A 21,788-nucleotide genomic window follows, 5' to 3' on the forward strand; every position below is an offset into this window, starting at 1 on the left:
CACGCATTCAGACAATCCTTCAGATCATGTAGGAAATGAAAGAGAGAGAGAGACTCTATAAAAAAAAGAGAGAAACTGTACTTCAGTGGATTGTGGAATAATCCATTTATTCTCAGATAGGAAAACATATAGTCAGTACTTATTTATTTATGTGCCTTTAGCTACATGTTTTCTCAAATTGGTCTTTAAAAATGCCCGTCTAGTGCACTGCATACTTTCTTCAGATAAGCAAGCTACGAGTACAGTTATTACTGGCAAATGCCTCCAAAAATTTTGCCAAGTCACCACCCAAGTAAAATCCCATTTTATCCTTAAGTACATCTAAAACCAAGTGCAAGCTGCAGACCACTCCTGTGGCCTGAAAAACAAGACAGGACACAAAACAAAAGACTGAGTTACGAAAGAGTGAGGAAAGTTATGATTAGGTAGGCTTATGACAGGCTTGATAATATACTTGGTACAGAACAGAAAATCCCATTATTGTTTCTAAAGCTTTCTGCAACACTTGCTCGTTGTCTGGTTTGCTTTTTGGATCGGCTTTTGGGTTTTTTTTTAAGGACACCTATGTGTAATTAAAGCACAGACACATGCATACAAACAATGTGAACTCCCCTTTAGTTCCCTCTCCTGTAACCTGCGGCCTCTGCTTTCCACCCATTTATTCCATTACAGACTGGTCATACCTCTCACTTCACTGTTTAAATTCCAAGATCCTTGCAGTCTAATGCCTTTTACAGACATGAAGCAGTTAACAGAGGTGACAAATAAAATAGCGTGACTTAAAATAATAAGGCATGTTCACATACAACTGCAGTGTGGTCAAAGTGGTGTTGCTATGGAGGTGCAGCTTTAACCAAACTGTGCTCTTGCAATTTAGAGATCTAACATTTAAAGGGATAAACCCCTTTGTACGGCTCTTTTTTTTTGTTTTCCTTAGGTACCTAACAGAAGGAAAGGCAGAAAGTTTGAGACAGGTATGTGTTGGGTACTGTAAAAAGTGACTTCCCCTAATTTTCAGCAATTGCATCTCCCATTCTGTGACAAAGCTACAGGTCACAGGCAGTAGAGTTAAAAAAAACAACCTACACTTGTCACTTTTAATTATTATTGTTCATCTTTAGAAAATGAGAACGTCAGAATAAAATCATAGACTAACATTTTGATCATCTTGCAACAGAATCAAAAAACTACAGACTCTCAACTGCACTAGATGTGAAAATGGCTGCCACATAAGAGGCACAAGGACCAGTGAAATGCCAAATCAGCAGTAACTGTACTTTTTACCAAAATATTTTGATCATCTAGCCTTTTGGTCGTCGTCGTTCCCCCCCTCCCCTTCCCAGTTTGTCTTACAGCACAAGTTGAAAGGCCTAATCAGGACAGGGCTCCATCCAGGACAGCAGTGCCCGCCCAAACACACAAAACTCTCCTGAGAATGTAATCACAAATAAAACGCTATAAATAGCTGTGGCAGGTGATAGGAAAAACAGGGAAAAAACCCCACCCACTTATGATTCTAAGCCCCTACAAGTAATTACATTCCCCAGTGCAATGACTTAAAGATTTTAATTTCTCTTTTAATTATCTGTAACAGTTATTCCTGAATGCTCCATCTTTCACTACCTGATACACTTGTTTTGATGTTTCTCTCCCACACTCTTTTTCACTTCTGACTGGAGCAACACAACAAAAGTGTGATTCAATGAAACATGTGAAGAAGCAAAAGCAACAGGGTATTTATGACAGCTGGATTTTGAATAGATTAAAGAAGGCAGGAATGCAAAAGCCACAGCAAAAAAAGTAGGCTGGAGTACAAAACACTGCAACCTATTGTAACTGAAGAATTTCAGCTGCTTCAACCCCATTTTTTGCCCTTGTTTTGGAAACTATTGTTAATCATTCTTTATATTATTCTTTAAATTCCTTGTGCCTTCATATAAGCCAGCCTTGACCAGTTTGCTTTGCACGCAATCCTCTTCTCGCCCTTTTCAAGCATCCATGCAAGTACACACATCTTCCCCATGGATTTGTCACTACCCCTAAGAGATGCAACCTGACTTTTGTAACAGGCAGGCTCAGGAGTGACTCAGAACAATCAGCGTTTCATAACAGAAGAACTGAGAAATATGAAATCCATGATGAATTCAACTGCAATTTTGGCATCTTTTAGAACTATGTCACGCTTTCCAACATCTCTGAGAAGCCTTGGTCCTCTACCCAGTGTGCATCACTGTCTCTGAGAAGGCAGCATGGAGTGGACACTGGATACTGGCAGGAACAAATTGTACATTCTTACATTTATATGAAAATGCTGTTTTCAGCATGGCATTATATCTAAAAGAAATTAGAACACAAAAGACGTAGACTTAAGTATTTAACAAATTATGAATCAGACCTACAAAATATATGGAGTCAAAATTAATTCATATTTAAGGAGCTACTTTTGACAAAGTGTTTGCACAATCAGAAGTATGACTGAGATGTATTTTCCAGGTTTTTTGGGGGAAACAGAGGATTAGATACAGCCTATATAATAATCTGTCTCTGCCAGCTGGACTTTAGTAAAATAACAAGTACAGAGAAAGATCTGGCAGTACTGGGGAAAAGTTCTACTATTTTTAAAAGTAGTTATTTATAAATAAAAATGCATTTCCTGAAAGCTTTATGTAGGAAAACCTCTGAGGTAATAGGAAGTCTTTCCTAAATGAAAATTGAAGAATTACTTCCCAAAAAGTGAATGTGCATCTGGATAGTTATACAGGATATAAAGCAGCATGATCAGCTGTTAACATTATCAGTAAGCTCAGATTGGATTATTTATAGAATAAGACATTTCAAATAAACAAGGTACGAATTACTAGTTGTAAGCGGAGGAGATCTTTATAGGAATTTTGCCACAGGCTTGAAGCATGCTTTCATTTTCCTCAGGCTGGGTACTGAGTTCCAGCCATTCCAGTGCCTTCACAGATTGGTATAGACACTGCCCCAGCACAGTGCTTTGGTTGATTCATTGAGGGTAGTTTACAACAGTGAGGGTGAAGTTTACTAAATATTTTGTTTTTTTCATGGATAGTCTAATTTTTACAGAACAGCCATTCAGAATCATGTTGCTCTTAGAACCAATTAAAACATATTGTGCAAAAATACAAAGAAGAGTTATCTATCAAACAAGGAGCAAATACATGTTCTCTGTAATAGCTATTGGAAGAACACTACTGGAAATTTATCGGTAGAATGACACCGTAAGAGGCCTGCTTCATCATGCTTCAGTGGCCATGGTTTGTAATTCTGGCACGGTTTTAAACATGTTGTAAAGCTTGTTTGACAGAAAATTGATTAAAAGCAAGTCACTGGTCCAATAACAGGATATCCGCAACCACTTCTGCTCTGCTCTGTTGGTTTTGAATCTGTTCCTGCACTGCAGCATTTTGTGTTTCAGATCAGATACAGAATGTTTTTGAATAATTCATGTCTCTGTTCAGAATGTTTTGTCATTGCCATTTTTCCTTAACATAATACAGAAATAACCTCAAATAGAAATGGCAGATGTTCATCTGTGTAGATAAGCACTGGCATGCCTCTTAATTTTTATCTTGCAAACATTAAGTATCCTGTGCTTATTACTAAAGGCAACTCAAGTTACAGCTACATCTAGGAAAGATTCAGACCTGTCTGACTGCCTACCATAAACTGTGTGCTTGTATTAGTACAATAACCCAGATACTGAATATTTTCTATGAATTCTTTTTTAGACAACTAGGCCTAGTTTTATGTCAGAACTCTTAACATACTGGAAATATACCTAGGCAAAATAACTTGCATAAAAAATAGAGAGGACAAACAAAGGTGATATTTATAAGAACAAAGGTAGATTTGCGTGAACATATATTTTAGATTTAGAATATACAATTGATCCTGGTCAAATACACAAAATAGAGATGCAACATTATGCAACAAACTGTGTCTTTTCATAAAGCAATTCAAAATAATTTTCATGTATTTCCACTTGTATTTTCCATAAATACCTGTTGCTTTTATACAAGCAGGTAGTGATAATGGCTCCTTCAAAGGTCACACTAGAGAACTGCAGAACTGCAAAAGGAAACAAAACTTCCAGACTAATTGTATTTCCAAAAATATCATTTGCATATTTTACCCATAGTGTAATTATTATAATTAGAGGGGAGATAGCAATTTTGCTTAGAAACAGAAAATTATCTAAATAAAATCTTGTATTCCTTAAAGGCTGTAGTTAGTTAAATGCATACACCATTAACAACACAGCAGAACACAATATTTACTTCCCTGAACTTACTCATATTACTTTACCATGGATAATTCTATATACTAACACCAGAGCAGTTCACAAATCCAAGTGTAAATACAAACTGTACAAAAGATTCACTTGTTCTACTCCAGAGATTAAACTGAGTTTACAGAACTGGTCTAGCATGTAACATAGGCTATATCCTCACCCACATACTTATTCTTGCAAACAGATCTATGGTAATTTATCTAAGGTAATATATGCCTTTTGCCTTACTTGGGAGTATGTCATGAAGTTTGTTGCATGCCTTGCAACATGCTGACTTCCACACATTTGTTAGAACCACCAAATTCTCCAGTTCCCAGAGTCTGTCACTTCTGGCCACTGTAACTTCTGTAACCACTACCTATCAGGAGGAGTCTTTTAAGCACTGGAAGCTGCTAAGCCCTTCCCGGTCTCACTCACTGTCAATTAGCCTCGGACTAGCTATTCTTTCTCCCATCTTTCAAACACACCTGAGGTGTACTTCCCATCATAGAAAAACAACAAAACCTTTGAATGCTTAAAGATTATCATTACCACGTGGTAAGGATGTCATCACAGCTCTGCTGTTTGAGAGTTTTACCATTTTCCTGATTCTCTCCCCATCCCATTGTGCCTGTGAGGAAATGAGTGAGCGGCTGTGTGCTGGCATTTAGCTGCCTGACAGGTTAAACCATCAGCAGAATTCTTCTCCTAGCGTATCACCACAGAATTCTACACAGACCCCTTCTGAGATAGGCAAATCAATTTCTGAAGTGCAAAAGGCCCATAGAGACCCTCCTGTCAATCCTTCTATTCTACCAAGATAATTCTTTGATGCAGAAATTGCTGCATCTTTATTCTACAAGCAAGTATAACTTCATTAGCACTTTCAAACATCTGAAGAAACCCATTTAAAAGAATTTTATTCAACAGGTGATGAAGGAACCTGACAGTCCTGCTCCTTTAAGCTTGTTTAGTAAGTGTCTTTAATTCATCCCTCTTGGCAAGTATCTTGACTCTTTGGCAGGATCTTCTTGGTTGCAATTTCCCTGTCTTTATCATTCTTTTTCCTTTGCCAGGCAGAAAGCAGTTTTGCAGCTGAATTTCCTAATTGCCATCTTGCTTAACAACAGCATTGAGAGTAAATAACCCCAAGACTTCTTAATCTCTCCTGGCCTTTCTTCAGCACCTCGTACTTCAGGCTGAGTGCCGCAGGCTTGTGATAAACTTTCTGTTTGCTCATGTCAGAAGTTTCACTACACTGTCGCTCGCTGGACCCTGCAGTTCATACATCGTTCAGAGTCATTTAATGTTACAGGGAACAAGTTTGTTATTGATGAGACATCTGAGTAAGCTCCAGTACTGAGATGCTGCATTATTTATCCAGAGTCGACCATATCCTTGTAATGACATCTGAAGCCTTGCAGGTCTATTTTCTACTTAGCTTGTACTTTAATCTCATATTGCAGTGGGTGGAGGTATGGGACTCTTACCAAAACATTGCAGTCACAGAATCCCAAGGGTTGGAAGGGACCTAAAAAGATCATCTAGTCCAACCCCCCTGCAAGAGCAGGGTAACCTACAGTACATCACACAGGAACTTGTCCAGGCGGGCCTTGAATATCTCTAGTGTAGGAGACTCCACAACCCCCCTGGGCAACCTGTTCCAGTGCTCTGTCACTCTTACAGTAAAGAAGTTCTTCCTGATGTTAACGTGGAACTTCCTATGCTCTAGTTTACACCCATTGCCCCTTGTCCTATCACTGGATATCACTGAAAAAAGCCTAGCTCCATCATCCTGACACCTACCCTTTACATATTTGTAAACATTGATGAGGTCACCCCTCAGTCTCCTCTTTTGCAAGCTAAAGAGACCCAGCTCCCTCAGCCTCTCCTCATAAGGGAGATGTTCCACTCCCTTAATCATCTTTGTGGCTCTGCGCTGGACTCCTTCAAGCAATTCCCTGTCCTTCTTGAACAGAGGGGCCCAGAACTGGACGCAATCATTTGCCTTGTTTCCCATGCAGCATTACAGTGTGCAGGTTGCATTCAGCACAGTTGTCATTCTTCAGTTATTCACTGGTAATGCCACTTCTACAGAAGATGCCTTTTTTTATCATGCTGCGCATCATGGCTTTAGACCAACAGTCCCCTGTTCTCATGCTCTCAACTTATGTGTATACATGATTTTCTGGAATTCTGCAGAGTCAAGCTGGTACTAAACGTATTCAGTTACCACCCAGTTGATCAGCACAAAGATTATGCTCCAAATGTTGTTAAAAATACCTTTGTGATAGCAAACACCTGTGCATTTCACAGGTGAAACCTGACAGGGCACAGCGGGAAGCTCCGGGCCGCTTGTGGGGCTGGGCGATAGATAGCCGCACTGCCACCACCGCAGCCCGTGCAGCTCCCCTCACACACCGGACCCCCTCCCGGCACGGCACACCACGCCACGCCAAGGCCCGCTCAAGGCCGCAGGTGTGCCTCGGCTGGCGGCAGCAAGGCCTGTGCGACCGCGGGCCTCGCGTTTCTCTGAGGGGTTTGTATGAGGGAGGCGAGGGCGGCCCCTTCTGCCACCGCCTCGCCCACCGCCTGCCCCACGAGGAGTCTCCCGGCCGCCGCGACCGTCCCGGGCCGGGGCTCCCCTTCTCTCCCCTCCCCGCCTTCCCCGTGGGGAGGCGGCGCATCCCATACCCCGCCGTGGAGCCCCGCGCGGCGCTGCCTCCCCGCACCGGCCTCCCGGCAGGAGGAAACGGCACCCTCCGCTCCTCACCCCGCCCTCCCTCGTTCCCTCCCGGTGCTGGCGCGGCTCCTCCTCCCGTGTGTGACCCGCTGCCGCATGCGAAAGGGGAGGAGGGACGGCGCTGTGCGGGCCTCACTGTGGCGGCGGCGGAGGCGGAGGCGATAGGAGGAGGAGCGGGAGCCGCGGTGCGGCGGCCCCCGCAGTCTCATCGCTGGGCCCCGCTGGCGCTCTCCATGCCCGTGTGGTGCTGCCGCTGCTCCTTGGCCGGTCACTTCAGGTGAGGCGGCGCAGCAGAGCGGCCCGAGGGCTGGGGGGCGGTGCCGGGGAGGAAGGGGGCAGTGGCGAGCGCGGAGGGCAGGCACGGCCCCTGTGCTGCGGCCTCCGCGTGGCCGCTGCGTGGTGGTGGTGGCGGCGGCGGCCCCCGGTCTCTACGCTGCGCCGGGCCGGGCCGGGCCGGGCCGGTGGGTATTGGCGCTGGACCGGTGCGCAGAGGCGCTGGGTCGGCGCCGAGGGGATGGAGGTGTCTCCCGGCGAGGTGCGGTGTGACCTTGGGCAGCGCGGAGGTGCAGCGGGGAACGCGCGGGCGCCTGGTGATGCTCGGTTTTGCCGCGGGGTTGGTATCGCTGCACCTCCGAGAGCCCGGTCCCGGCGGGGCATTGCTTTTCTGCGTTACTTAAAAAATCCCTAACAGCCTGACAGCTTCGCTTCCCAAAGCGTCAACTCGAGACCAAATATAAATTCCTTTAACGAGTTTCCTGTTAACGTGCTTAGAATCCAGGTGTTTGACAGAACGTGATTTTGGAGGTTATTTGGGATGACCAGCATAAGCTAAGCATTAGCTTTGGGACTGACTCATCTGTGTGCCCACTTGCATCTCTGCAGGACCAGAGCTGTAGTCATCTTTACCAAATCCCCACCACTGCAAAGCTGTTTACCCTGAGTTTTTATCAGTATAGGAACTTCTGGTATTTGGTGGCTTTCAGTGCTGTTCAGAGGCTAGGGAGATGGTAGCCCCTAACTTAAGATCTTTGTGAGTTGTTGCAGAGGAAGAATGTGCTCCTGACAGCAGTCCTTCATCTGCTTTGCATGCGCAGTAGCTGGGAAACTGCGTTGTATGTGGGTATTTCTATGCAAAATTAGATTCTGCCCAGAAACAGTTGGGTAGTTTGTGATACACTGTCTGAACTGCACAGAAGCAACATTTTTATTGTTAAAGATTCTTTTGTAGTCTACAGCACTGTGCAGATATTCCAAAAAAAAAAAAAAAAAAAAAGAAGCTTTGAAATGTTTATTTTGGTTTGTATCTTACAGCTAGCACAGCAAGAACACCCTAAAACAGACATACTTCCTTTAATCCTGTCTTTTGCAAAGCATAGGGAAGTTAAGTTTGAGCAAATTCTGGAGAATAATGTAGTCTACTTGTGCCAACCTAAAAACAGAGGTGAAAAAAACAGTGTGATAATTAGATGTCCTCTCTCTGCCATCTTCTTGCCTTAATCTAACTCACACTGTTGTATTTTATGTGCCTCCAGGATCACGAAGTGCTAATGTGCAGCTGTACTCAAACAGTAAGCATGTAATTTGCAAACTTTCCTTGTTGTAGTACAAGGAATACACATATCAAGTTCTTGCTTTCTGAAATAAATACCTTTTTAACAAGGAAGTAACCGCCAGAGAGGTGTATAACCGCGTGTGCTAGTGCTGTTATTACTGTACAGCTTTGACTCTAGTTTACTTCCAGCTTCCCCATTGAGGATAGGCTCTTGAAATACATAGCAGAGCCTTCAGTGCTGTGGGAGTTGCAGCAGCACATAGTGCATGTGGCTTCTTGAAGGCTGTGGGAATTGGATCAGCGTCTTATGCTTTCGGTCCTGAGTAAAAAATAATTCCTATAATACTAGAATAGCTTTAAGGTACAGAGAGTCTTAGGCAACAAGTAGGAGTACTATTATTTATTAATAATCAAAATTGTGTTTGTAAGAGGAAATTTAGATCAGTTGATTTGGGGTACTTTTAATTAAAAAGTTAAGTCTTTGTTTTGAAGACTCACTAAAATAACTGCTAGTTATAGATGATCTTTAATTTGCCTGTGCCTTTCTAGCTAAACTGATAGTGCATACTTCTTCAGTGACCTGGAAAGGCTTCAGAAAGGGCTCCTAAATAATTAAACAGCAAACAAGATAAAACAAGTCTTCCTAGTCTAGAAGCACATTTAGTTGGTGAAGAGTTGTGAGAGAAACCTAAGCAGATGCTGCAGAGAAATGACTGAGAAATCGAGGAAAATGACTCGGGGTGAAAGCAGTCTGCTGTGCAGTAGCCGACCTGGCTGCATGGCAGTTCCATTTAGAAAAAGGGGGTTTTTAACAGTGGTAAAATTAGCTATGTTTAGGGCTTAAAGGGATCACACTTTTCTCCATCTTCACGCCACTGCCAGTTTTAACAAGCCTTACTTCTACCCAAGCAGAAATTTGTAGAGGTGAGGTCGCCTGTGTTGCTCAGCAGTAAGGAAGGGGTGGGAGTGGCTGCTGTGGTACCTAAACTGCTCCTTCGGCCTTTGGCTGGACTAAAGGGTGTTAATTGGCTAGATGGTGTATATCTCTCCTCTTCTGATAAGGATAATGAGGAATGAGTTCTGTGTGTGGGATCAAAATAATGCTTGTTGGTTATAATTTGGCTTTGTATAAACCAAAATTAGAAATCTGCATCTCCACAGAGCCATCTGTGCCTTACTGTTATCCTTCTGTAGACTTCCTAGGAGAAAATAAACTTCTAAAAAATCTTCTGTTAGAAAAACTGTGTTGAAAAGTAAGATTTTGTAGGTTGAATGGAAGCGTATCTGTGTTGGTCCTGGTTTTGCCAATCCCGTAACTCTTAGTAAAGCATCAAAAGCAACTTGATTTTTGAAAAGAATGTTCTGACGGCAGTTCAACTGTTTCATTTTAGTTTCCTCCCATCTGTCCTTGTTAATTAAAAGTTACAGCAACCCTGAAGCTGAAGGACAGCTTTTGAATTCCTTCACCCAGTATTTTGGTGACAGCCTCGGGAGGAAGATTAAAAGAATGCCTTTAATTGAAGAAACTGTTCTGCCTGGGGACTCCCTCCTTACTCTGCCTGTAGTGGTAATAGGTGAGTTTTTTCACATTAAGATTGTCTGCCATTGCCTTTATAGACCTGTTGCATGAAGTCATTTATCATTAAATAGCTGATGTTTAGCATCCTTACAGTGAAGATGTTAGACTAATATAGTTGTTATGATTAACAGCCCTACCTAATAAAATTATGTTAAGGAACTTGCTGTTGGAGTGTGTTTGAATTCAAAATTGTGCTTTGACAAAATGAGCTGCATTATTTGGCAGCAGATACGTGAGCCTTAACAGAAGAACTGTGTTGATCACGTTAGGGTTTCATGGATGCAGTGTGTCTACTTCAGCTTGCGTGTGGGTTGTTGATGGTGTGCCAGTGTAGATTTTTGCACTGAGATGTAACAGTAAATTTAAAATGTGTGCTACGTGTTGGTTAGATGCTAACCTCTCTTGTGAATTGTCTTTTTCTTTGTTGCATCCATCACTAACATCTAATTATTGTCCCATCTTTTCCAGACTGAGTCCCAATCAGTTCAACCTGTTTAGAACAATAAATTGTAGTTTTGATTAAATAGTTAAAGGCTTGTACTTGTAAAATCTTACTGAATGACAAGATAGCAGAGGAAGCAAGCTCCTTGGGTATACAGCTTAATCAAGAGTGCCAGGATGATTTGTATTGGGCCAAGGTTTTTCACTAACAGCTGGTCACCAGCTCCTTACTGCCATGACTTGACGAGGGGATAAAGAAAAGATCTGGAGTAAAGGAGGTTTTTAATAATCTAGTCCAAAGCTGATGGGACTACAGCAATCCAACAGCTTTAACTATAGCTGCAAACAAGCAGTGATTCGAGAGAATGATGTTTCAGTGTAATGTACTCACAGTAAGTCTCCACAAATTTGAAGGACTGGTATTTGTAAGTGCCTGTTCTCAAAAGCTCTCTTCATGATAGCTTAAAATAGTGCTCATGTAATAGGCTTGCGTGGATGTGACAGACGTGAATCATTGGCTGAGTTCTGCATCATAGTTGAAGAGCAACAGTTTCCTGGCATTTTGTCAACTTTAGTACAGGTTTGCCATATGGTTAATGACTCAGTTTTCACTGTTTAGTTTTGCACATATGCATTATGCAAATACCTGTGCTTAATACTTCTTTTGTCTAGAGCACCATTCTGTGTGCTGACACCAAATACAGCTGCCGTGACTATTTTTCCTTGACAAATAAATACGTTCCCCAAATGTTTTTTTACACATACTTGAGACACTCCTTCACATGCTGATCTTCTCCATTGGCAGCCTATTATCACTAAGACATTGGCTGTCTGAAGAGTCTTAAAAGGGATCTAAAATTACTCAATAACATAGTAGAAGAATAGAAAAATAGTCATCGTCTCACACATACACTCTTTATAGTTCAAGTGATTCCTGTATAGCTGGAATTAAACATACTTATAGCTTCCTAGTGCCCCATCTTCTCATTGCACTATTTTTTTTAAACAGAAAGAAAACGAGGGCACATGTGTAAGCAGTTAACTTAGTGATGGAACAGTAACTTACATTCCCCTTTCTTTAACTTTACCATTCCCTTTCACTTTACATGATGCCTGATTTAAGATTTGATTCTAAGCTTGTGCTGCATGTTGTACTGCAGTTCTGCATAGAGTCCTAAGCTAATGTGGGAATACTGAGTAACTTCTGTGCTGTACCTGCCTTCAAGAAATTGGGAAGAAATGGATACATTTATTTGAATGGGTTGGAATTGAAGAATTTCATTCTGGAGCTCTTAATCCTAGAGGGCGTTCTGTGCTAAACTCTTTCATCTTCTGCACTAGTTTTGATCATTACTGTGTAGGCAAAATGTTTTAGATTTTCATCCAAATAACAAGGCTTAAATTTAGATGTATATGTAAAGATGATTGTGCTCTAGTTTACTGTTGATAAGGAGAAGCTTCTGTTACTCTTCAAATAAAATGCTAACTGCTCCTTAAATGAACAGGGCCATGGAGCTCAGGGGTATATTGCTTGTGTATCTAAAGTTTGTATAATTTCACAGTATTGGAGGCATGGTGTGTAGATAAAAAGCAGACTCCTCAGGTATAAATTTCCCACTTCAGACAGATTATTTCCTTATCCCCCTCCCCCCAACAAGGATTTTCTGAGAAAATCATAGCAAGTCTAATTGCAGACCTTGCAGCCGAACCTTCATCTTGTGTGTCCTTGAGGGCATTATTGGCAAGGGAATTTCTTTAGTCTGCTCAAAGAATAGGAGCTGGGTTTGAATCAGTTCTCTGGATGGTACCAGGGAAGTGGCCAGTTACGGTAATTCACTTTAACGTAATCCCATCCTCAGTAATTTTGCTGGCTTTTGTTTTGGCAACTTTTGTTACCCTCTTTTTAGTCTTATCCAGTAGGAATTATCTTTAGCACTGAATCCTTGGATATGGCACACATTTTTCTCTTTCTTTGTGACTAGCTCCCTTTGCACCACAGAAGGAAAAAATAAAATCCAGCTATGCACTTGTAAAAAGAAACAAAAGCTGAAATATAATTCTAAAAATAGTTAAGAATTTACTCAGTCCTGGGAATGTTTGTGAACTATAGGTATGATTAGAGTGTTTCCACAACTTCATGTGATTTTGTTAACAGATGGATTCAGTATATTGCTAGGCTTCTCTCTCACATCCATTTGATGGGGCAAGTGGGTGACAGGAGGGGCTTGTATCTGTTTTAAGTTTCAAATTCTTTGGCTGAAGTGTGCCCAGACATCTCACACTGATCTCTTTGCAGGAGGGTAGAATAGTGAGAGAGCAAGGAAGAGCGTTTTCACTGTCTGAAAGATTCTTTACAATTTTTTTTTTTGCAAATGGCAAAATAGGAATCCAGGTAATTTGTGGAATAATATAGGCAGGATCAGCAGTATTTAAACCTTTCATTACGGAAGATCCAAATGACAGAAACCCACGGCTTTCTAGAGAATCTTTTTCCTGTGTATTATGGCCCTTGGAGTACACAGGTGCTCTAAAGCCTCTATTTTTGCCTCCATATTTGGGTGCAAAAACTAGATTGTTTGGCAGGAGCCATTCTCACATGCTTACTTGGTTTCTAGGCCTTCAGAGAAAATGTACTTATTGAAGATTTCTTACAGCTTAGCAGTCCTAGCCTTTGAAGAACTCATCTACAGTGAGCCTACATGATTTTCTTCTAGCCCATGGCAGTGACCAGTCTATGTGCATAGCATTGTAATAAAGTATGGGATATACTGCCACTGGGGACCAGATTCATGAGTGTAGCTTTGTAGGGTAGGAGAAAGAGATCTGAGGTATGAACAGACTGGGAATAAACAGGGTCTCAGCAAACTGATGAAGGATTTAGACACTGGGAAATCAGAAAAGAGAGAAGAGATGGGCATTGGAAAAGCAGGATTGTTAACAAGGTGATGGAAGTGGTGTGTGCAAAGGTGATGGGGAAACAGGAAATTGACAGGTGAACATGAGATCAAAAGTTGAAACAGTAGGAGGTAAGAGCTATCAACCTAACAATGATTGCTACATAAAAATTGTGAATAAATTAGGAACTCTATCTTTAGCCCAGAATTGAATGGTGTGTGGTAAATACCATATAAATGCCACTCTAGATGGAAAACAAAACCAAAATACTCAATAGTACCTTATCAGGAGAACAGTGTGCTTTCATTCAGTTAGAGGAAGAACTATATAAATAACAGTACACAGTCACGTGTTTAAATTCTGTATCACAGCACATACTTTTCTGACTTCAACTTTCCCTGGCTTTTGATATCTGACTTTGCAACATGAACATTATTTCTGTATTTTCATGTTATAAATGTGGTCCGCTACTTTGTTTAATACTAGTCAAATAAATAGAAATAATTATCTTACAGTAATGCTTTTGTCCCATCCATTTCACACCTTTAATAACATTCTGAAAATAAATTAGTCTATTAAAATTGCAATAATGCACATACATGAATTATAAAATGCTAAAACAAGGATAAAGATGTTTGAATTGATATTGTTGCCGAATGATGAATGTGGTCTCACATGAGTTTCTTGCACTTTACACTTATCTGCTCTGTCTTCAGTCAGCCTTTATGCTGCTGTTGTGCTGTTTCTGTATCTTCTCCTCTGACTTGCAGGCTTCAGCTTTCTGTTTGTCTCTTCTCTTTTTATTTTATGGGCAGACCTGAAGGGCATTTGCTCTAGGTTGTCTTTCTGTTCTGTGTTTTACAGTACCCAGTGTAAATGGGAATGTAAAGCTGTAAGATAGCAATAATATTTAAATGTCATTGTGATTGACAGGCAGACCAGATCTTACCATCAGACCATTTTCAGATGAGATTAATGAATTTGAGATACTAAATTATGAAACTCCCATATATGCATTTTGTTTCATGGTGTAAACAGTCCCATGTTTCTTGTTATCTGAAAGATTTTGCTCAGTTTATTTGGAGGAAATTCCTATGGTAGGCTTTATTTTACTGTGAAGTTTGTAAGCTATTTTCAGTCAGGTAGTATAACATTACGCTACTTTAATACGATTTTGTTGCTGCTTATTTAGTGACATAAAAAGTTAGTTTATTGATGTTTTTACTAAAGCAGTAACTTACTTCTTTAATAGGAAATGGACCTTCAGGAATTTGTCTTTCTTACCTGCTCTCTGGGTACAGGCCGTATTTATCTCCTGAAGCTATCCACCCAAACCCCGTTCTACATACGAAATTAGAAGAAGCTCGACATCTTTCCATTGTGGATCAAGTAAGCTTTGGTTACCAGTTTGTCTAGCTCTTTTCCTTCTGCTAGCTGAATTATGAAACAGTAGACTTTCTTTAATGATCCTGTTTAAAATGCTTTTACAACTTACATAAGTAGTGTCATAGATAAGAAAAAGCTTAATGTTCTCAACTCACAAAGAATTAGACCACAGTGAAGCTTGGTAACAGTATGACCTCAAAAAACTAGGTTTTTCTCTTGGCCTCTTTTTTTCCTACCTGTAAAATACAGAGTGGTATATACCTTCTTCTGTGGCTTGTAACAAATCATATGTAGGGCACTTCAGGTGAAAAGCAGTGCATTTTAGGAACCGCTTATCCCCCAAAATTCTGCAGATTGCATTTTGAAGAACCAGCCCACTTATCCAATCTTATTTCTAGTGCATCAACAAGTTACTTTGTTATGCTGATAATTTAAACAGAAGCAACTCATGACCATTAGATCCAGTCCTGAGGCATGTGGCTGTTTTTGTGGTTATTTTTGTGGCTCTTGAGGGCTCTTTGTGTGTGGTGATTTTGTTTTACAAACTGCCCTTTTTTGTGTTCTCCTTAAGTATCTAAAGCACCACTTGGTCAGTGAGTAGCTGATACAGGGGATTCCAGCTTTCACATCCTAGGATATTTGGGCTTCATCATCAAACAACACCTGCTGCTAACATAGTTTACATGTACACATACGTAAAGTTAAAATCTTCCTAAATAGTACAATTCTCATTAAGACTTAATTATTAGTAACATTAGGGGCATATACCCTCTATAAACACAATCTGTTTTTCTCTTCTGAACAGTCTGTATCCTTCCTGTTTGTGTTACAGCATGAGGCAATCGTGAGTGCATGTTATGCTTGTATACATCCAATTTTTCTGTCTGATTTGATTAGTTAAATCTTCTCCAATATTTTTATCCCCACATTTCCATTTGTTTGCCATGTTATCATTTTCTACTCACCTGACTATAGTCCTGACTGATTACTCACAGTGCTATCACTAACTATTGCCTATGTGACTAATTAATTTGAAATACAGACCTGCATATGTGTTGTAGTGGGGAAATAGGGGTTGGGTTTGTTTTGTTACAGTTTAAGTTTTGGGGTTTTTTTCTTTGGTTGATGGTTTTTTTGGTTTGGTTTTTGTTTGTTTGTTTGTTTGTTTCAGTGCTGTGTTGTTTGCATGTAATGTTAACATTAAGTCTCAAAGTTTATTTTTTACTATGTGGGTGGTGAGGCACTGGCACAGGTTGCTCAGGGAAGTTGTAGCTGCCCCATCTCTGTGTTCAAGGCCAGGTTGGACAGGGCTTTGAGCAGCCTGGTCTAGTGGAAGGTGTCCTTGCCCATGGCAGTGGTTTGGAACTGGCTGATCTTTAAGGTCCCTTCCAACCCAAACCATTTTACAATTATTTGATTTGGTAGGAGAGTAAGTTGCCTAAGCTTTTGGCTGCAGATGTTTTGCGTACTTCATCCTCTCCCAACCGCCTGATATTTCCTAGGTTTTGGAAGCAAAACATTTTGTCAGCAAAAAGTGGCTTTATGGACAGTTCTTTCTTTTCTCTTCAGATATTAGCTATTGCATTGTGGGATTTTTAGAACAGAGATGGTTAATAGATGCTGCAATGTGAACATTTTTATGAAGTTCCAGAAATTGTTCTCAACATCAACTGCTTTGTACAATAAGCCTATTTTTTTTATCAGCTTTTAAAAGTAATACTTACCTCCATTGTTACAAAATATACTAAAGTTACTGTCGGAACTACCTAAGAGCTGTCAAAGGAGCTTTTACTACTAGATGTTTAAAACTAAATGTTTTTAGATACCAATTTTGCTTTATCAAAATGAGGCTCCTAGAAATATTAGCAAGTCTTTGTTAAAAGAAGTGTGCTCTCTATAAACATAAATGTTACTAGGTTGCTTTGATCCCTGTATATTTTTTCCTGTATTTCTTTTTGTACAATGAATTTCAAATGCTGACCAGCCCTGGTATTACTGTGTAATTAATTTTCCAATGAGTGAAATGTATTATTTAAAGTTATAGAAGAACTGAGTCATGACAGTTATTTCTGAAAAGTGTTTTGATTGAATCTCTACATTAAATACTTACCTCTACTTAAAATGCAACTTTAATTGTGGTTTTTGTTGAAATTCAACTTCTGGGCTTAAACCACGACATGTACATCAGAATAACATGAAGAGCGGAAGTTGCATAAACATACCACTTTTTTTGTACTCTAGGATCTGGAATATCTGTCTGAAGGTCTTGAAGGACGCTCTTCAAACCCAGTGGCAGTGCTTTTTGATACATTGCTTCATCCTGATGCTGACTTTGGGTATGACTATCCACCTGTTTTGCACTGGAAGCTAGAACAACACAACTACATTCCCCATATCGTGCTTGGTAAAGGACCACCTGGAGGGGCTTGGCATGTGAGTAAAAATTTCATATCACTTCTATGGTAACTTGGTAATTTTGTGGTTTGGGTTTTTTTCTTAGTATCAAAGGCTGGTTTAGATGATAATGGCAATTGCAGTTTCAACTGCTCAATTACTAAAGCCAAAATATGTTCGGGAGAGGAGAAGCGAAGGAAAAAGTTGTCCTTCATTTGTAGATTTGTGACCATGACTGCTGTCTTATGTGGGGTTTCTTATTAGCTTAAACTTAATGAATTATAGTGAAGAATATTTTCTATGACTTTTTTCTCTTGTCTGCATTGTTTCCATGTGCTTTTACACAAAACATTAAATCTTAATGTGTTCATATGCTGTTGGTTTCACATTTTTTTTCTTCATGTTTTGTATTTTAAATAACTTGGTTTTAGTTTCCCTTTTACTTGTTCTCTCTTTGCCTTCTGCTTTATTAGGTCATGTAGGTGCTCATTAAAGTAGTATCTAACTGTAACATGAAAACAGTTAATCAGCACTTCATGTCATGTCCCGGTATTGTGTTATGGTCTGGTATTTTATTGCTCCAGATGAGTATAATGAGGTGAACTTCACTGTGTTTTGCATTAATGTATCTGTTGAAATGTATCTGGTCATACATCTTGGGTTTTTCTCCACAGTCCATGGAAGGCTCTATGTTAACAATCAGTTTTGGAGACTGGATGGAATTGCCTGGCCTCAGCTTTAAGGAGTGGGCAGCTAACAAACGCAGGTAAAGATACTGCATAGTGTGTTTGGGAAATCTAGTTGCCCTAAGAATGCAAATAATATTATTTTGAGAACTGGAACACATCTGCCCATGGCAAGGGAGTTGGAACTAGATGATCTCAAGGTCCTTGCTATGCAAGTCTAACTATGCAGTTAAGAATAACTCAGCGGCAGACCTGAAGTTTTTTTTTCCCTTCTTCCTAGAGCATACTTCTAAAGGCAAAATTCATGCACCTGTTCAAAATAATTACATTTTCAGCTTCATTTATAAATGAGAACGTAGTAAACATAAGAGAAGTATAGATGTAATACCAGGATTGCAGTGCAAAAATGTTTTTTTATCAGACATTTAGACATTATAACCCTGTTTACATAGTTGCATTAAGGTTCTGTATCATACTTGCTCTGTTCATTCCTGTGACATGGAACTTAATTTGATGCTTAGTGGACTTACCTGTGTCCAAGGGAGAGGTCTTCTACAAAGTTTGATGAAGAATACTTTATTCAAGTATTGTATTGAACCTAGAGTTTGAAAGTTAGCACTCAGCAATTACTATGATATTTAATTACTCATATCCTAAGTCAGTGTATTCTGAGTGCAAGTTTAGCACTTCACATTGTAAAGTATTACTGCTATTAAAAAAAAGTTAGCTTGTCCTGTATATCAGGAGTCAAGACAGCAAAGAAAACAAATTGAATGTGTTTAAAGATACTAAGGTCAGTGTCAGTTACATTGAGTAGGTTCAGTCCTCTTAAATTTGACTGTCTCGTGGTATGTCATATATGATATTCAGGTTACTGATAAGGTCTGTATATTAACTGGAGCCATTCAATTTTGTTTCAGAAATATAAAGAGTGATCGAGTAATGCCAGAGGAAATAGCTTGTTATTATAAACACTACGTTAAAGTCATGGGCCTCCAAAAGAATTTCAAAGACAACGTTTACATAACATCAGTATCGCGGCTTTACCGAGGAAAGGATGATGAAGATAGAGCTCAACTAAATGAAAATATTTCAACACAGCATTTGGAAATGGAAGATGGACAGAAATCACTGATTAAGAGAAACTGGGAAGTCAGAGGTTATCAGCGAGCAACAGATGGTTCTCATGTGCCCTTCTGCCTCTTTGCTGAGAATGTGGCCCTTGCCACAGGAACCTTTGATTCTCCTGGCCGACTACAAGTTGAAGGAGAAGACTTTCCTTTTGTGCTTCATTCTATGTCTGACTTTGGAGCTGCTATCAGCAAAGGAAAGCTACGTGGGAAGCCAGACCCTGTGCTAATTGTGGGTGCTGGACTTACAGCAGCTGATGCAGTACTGTGTGCCTACAACAACAACATCCCAGTAATCCATGTGTTTCGTAGAAGAGTTACCGATACAAGTCTAATTTTCAAACAGTTACCTAAAAAGCTTTACCCTGAATACCATAAGGTCTATCATATGATGTGTACTCAGTCCCATACTGTGGACTCTAATCTACATTCTGCTTACACTAGTTTTCCTGAACACAATGTACTTTCCTTCAAGCCTGAAATGAAGTGCGTTCTTCAGAGTGCCTGCGGACTGAAGAAAATTTTGAAGTTTTCTGTAGCCTTAGTTCTAATAGGTTCTCACCCAAATCTTTTCTTTCTTAAGGACCAAGGACATAGTATAGGTCATCACTCTAATCAGCCCATCACATGCAAGGGGAATCCTATAGAGATTGACCCATACACTTATGAATGCACTAAAGAAGCCAACCTCTTTGCTTTAGGTCCTCTGGTGGGAGACAACTTCGTACGTTTTTTAAAAGGAGGTGCACTGGGCATTGCACGATGCTTGGCAATAAGGCAAAAGAAGAAACATGAATTGATTGAAAGTAGGGATGGAGGAGATGATGGGGTACCATAAATGAGATGTTAGAAACTCTCATACAGTATTACAGACGTAGTCTAACAGAACACTCACTGGCAGCGAAAGTTGATAGCAGTCACATTTCTGTTGTGTACAAGTAACCCACCTGCGCTTGTATTGCTTGGTAAAGGATGCTGATACTACAGTACTTCACCTTTTCAAAACACAAAAAATCGATCTGCTATTACAACTGATCTCTACTCAACTGGAATTACTTCCAGATAAACAGAAAATGAGACTAATATATATTGACCTGCCTGTCATCTCTTGCTCAGCTAAAAGAGCAGACTTCCTCTGGGAAAAGCAATGCCTACCAGAGTGGCTTTACACTTTAGTGTCAAATGTGACAAAATATTCCTACCATGAAATAACTTCTAAAAGCAGAAAGCTTGCTTAGTGAAAAGTGATTCTTGGTCCCAAAGCAAATTTGGAGCCTTCTGCTTGAGACAAGGATTTTATTTATTTGCCATAGTAACACAGTAATACTTGGGATGAGCACTTATTAAAATGGAGTTTACTATAAGAAGGATTTCTGTAAGCAAGGAGAATTCCTCAACAGTTATAAATTATCCTATCTGATAATTTGAGTAAATGAATAAGCATTCCCATTTAATCTTTAACACATGATTTTACGCAGTCTGTTAATGTTTTTTTCACATTATGCCTAGAGTTGGGTGAGTGCAGAAAGTCTAACATCAGATGTTCCCCTATGGTGGTATGTACATTTCTGAGAATACTCATTAACATAAACAATAAAGTACTGACATAAGTGCTCTTATTACAGTGTCAGTATAATGACTATGTACCGTACAACTGCAAAACTTAGAGAACGTCAGCATTTTTTGCTTCCTAGCTCAGGAAGACTGAATGTGATCACTTGACCAGTGAAGGCTGGAAGGTTGGTGATAGATACTCTCATCTCCATTTGGCCAATTATTGGTTATTTCTTTTTTCTTTACTTTTTTTAAGAGCAGCATATAACACTGAAGCTGTTCTAGCTTGCAGATTTTGAAGCCTGAAAGAGCTATATCTCACAGCCAGCTAAAAACCAAACCAAACCCAAAACAAACATGCTATACTTCCTATAAATCTCAAGGCCTCTTACGAAAGACAGACTTAACTTGTACCTGCCTCTGAACTGAAGTGTCACCTTTCTGCTCCATAATAATGTAAGCCCTAGGTTTCATTTGCTGGGTTTTAGAGTAGTTAGTTTACCTAAACACACTCATGGATCATTCACCATAGCAAAGTAAGCAACAGCTAGTTAGAAAAGTTATTTTCCAGAACTCTCACTAGACAAAAGTGCTTGATTTTAACTGATTTATTAACACGTTTTAATTCAGATCCAACATGATGGAAATAGGTGTGGGTTTTTTTTTTTTTGTTTGCTTGAGGTATTTTTGTGTTGAAGAATATCATGTTAGTTTAGGGTATTGTGTTTGCATGATTAAAATCTCCGTGTTAGAACTTGAACAGATTTTAAAAAGGAAATCAGGCTTAGGCTTTGTGAAACTGGTAGTGCTTGCTGGTTTCCCAGCTGTCTAATAAGTTGTAGATACCTTTATGCAATAAATGCCTGTTTTCTGTGCCTACTGAATTATGGGGTTCTGTGGCTACTGCAGAGCTTTATGCACCTGAGTAAATTACTCGTGCTTTGGACTTAGAAGTTGAAAAGGTAAAGTATGCAAGGATTAAAGTGACTGTATTTCCAATGGAAGTCCAAAGAAGTTTGTGAAACAATGCTACTGCTACTACCGAATTTTAGTTTAGAGCCAACTTAATAGCAGAAAAATTAACACAAATGAAGCAATGTTCATATTAATTTCTTCATTGCCTACATGGTTGAA

The 21,788-nt window shown here is 39.9% G+C and overlaps 1 protein-coding gene and 1 long non-coding RNA gene across 7 annotated transcripts; one reads left to right on the forward strand and one right to left on the reverse strand.

Moving 5' to 3' along the window:
- Positions 1-1,344: 1,344 nt before the first annotated feature.
- LOC136009411 (uncharacterized) lies at positions 1,345-5,794 on the reverse strand. Its single transcript, XR_010610546.1, has 3 exons — positions 4,544-5,794; positions 4,026-4,092; positions 1,345-2,334 (listed from the first exon to the last, which is right to left on the reverse strand). It is a non-coding gene; the product is annotated as an uncharacterized LOC136009411 (long non-coding RNA).
- Positions 5,795-7,188: 1,394 nt separating this feature from the next.
- Positions 7,189-21,538, forward strand: OSGIN2 (oxidative stress induced growth inhibitor family member 2). 6 transcript variants are annotated; one of them, XM_065668556.1, is made up of 7 exons: positions 7,189-7,314; positions 10,012-10,163; positions 14,757-14,893; positions 15,696-15,734; positions 17,132-17,323; positions 17,959-18,050; positions 18,891-21,538. In XM_065668556.1, exons 1-7 carry the CDS (start codon positions 7,271-7,273, stop codon positions 19,936-19,938), a joined length of 1,704 nt encoding a protein of 567 aa, XP_065524628.1. In that variant the 5' UTR covers positions 7,189-7,270; the 3' UTR covers positions 19,939-21,538. The 6 variants fall into 6 exon arrangements, with proteins under 6 accessions (XP_065524628.1, XP_065524630.1, XP_065524631.1 ...); XM_065668559.1 differs by having other exon boundaries at positions 7,238-7,314; positions 9,981-10,163; XM_065668561.1 differs by lacking the exon at positions 7,189-7,314 and adding an exon at positions 7,377-7,498.
- Positions 21,539-21,788: the final 250 nt, after the last annotated feature.

Source organism: Lathamus discolor, chromosome 2 (assembly GCF_037157495.1).
Source record: "Lathamus discolor isolate bLatDis1 chromosome 2, bLatDis1.hap1, whole genome shotgun sequence".
Taxonomy (NCBI): Eukaryota; Metazoa; Chordata; class Aves; order Psittaciformes; family Psittacidae; genus Lathamus; species Lathamus discolor.

What these genes read in the sequence shown, in the direction of transcription:
- OSGIN2 (XM_065668556.1), top strand. Translation starts at nt 7,271, where the DNA reads ATGCCCGTGTGGTGCTGCCGCTGCTCCTTGGCCGGTCACTTCAG. An exon ending in TGTTACAGCATGAGGCAATC is followed by an intron (nt 15,735 to 17,131) that starts GTGAGTGCATGT and finishes TTTGTACTCTAG; the next exon opens with GATCTGGAATATCTGTCTGA. An exon ending in CACCTGGAGGGGCTTGGCAT is followed by an intron (nt 17,324 to 17,958) that starts GTGAGTAAAAAT and finishes TTTTCTCCACAG; the next exon opens with TCCATGGAAGGCTCTATGTT.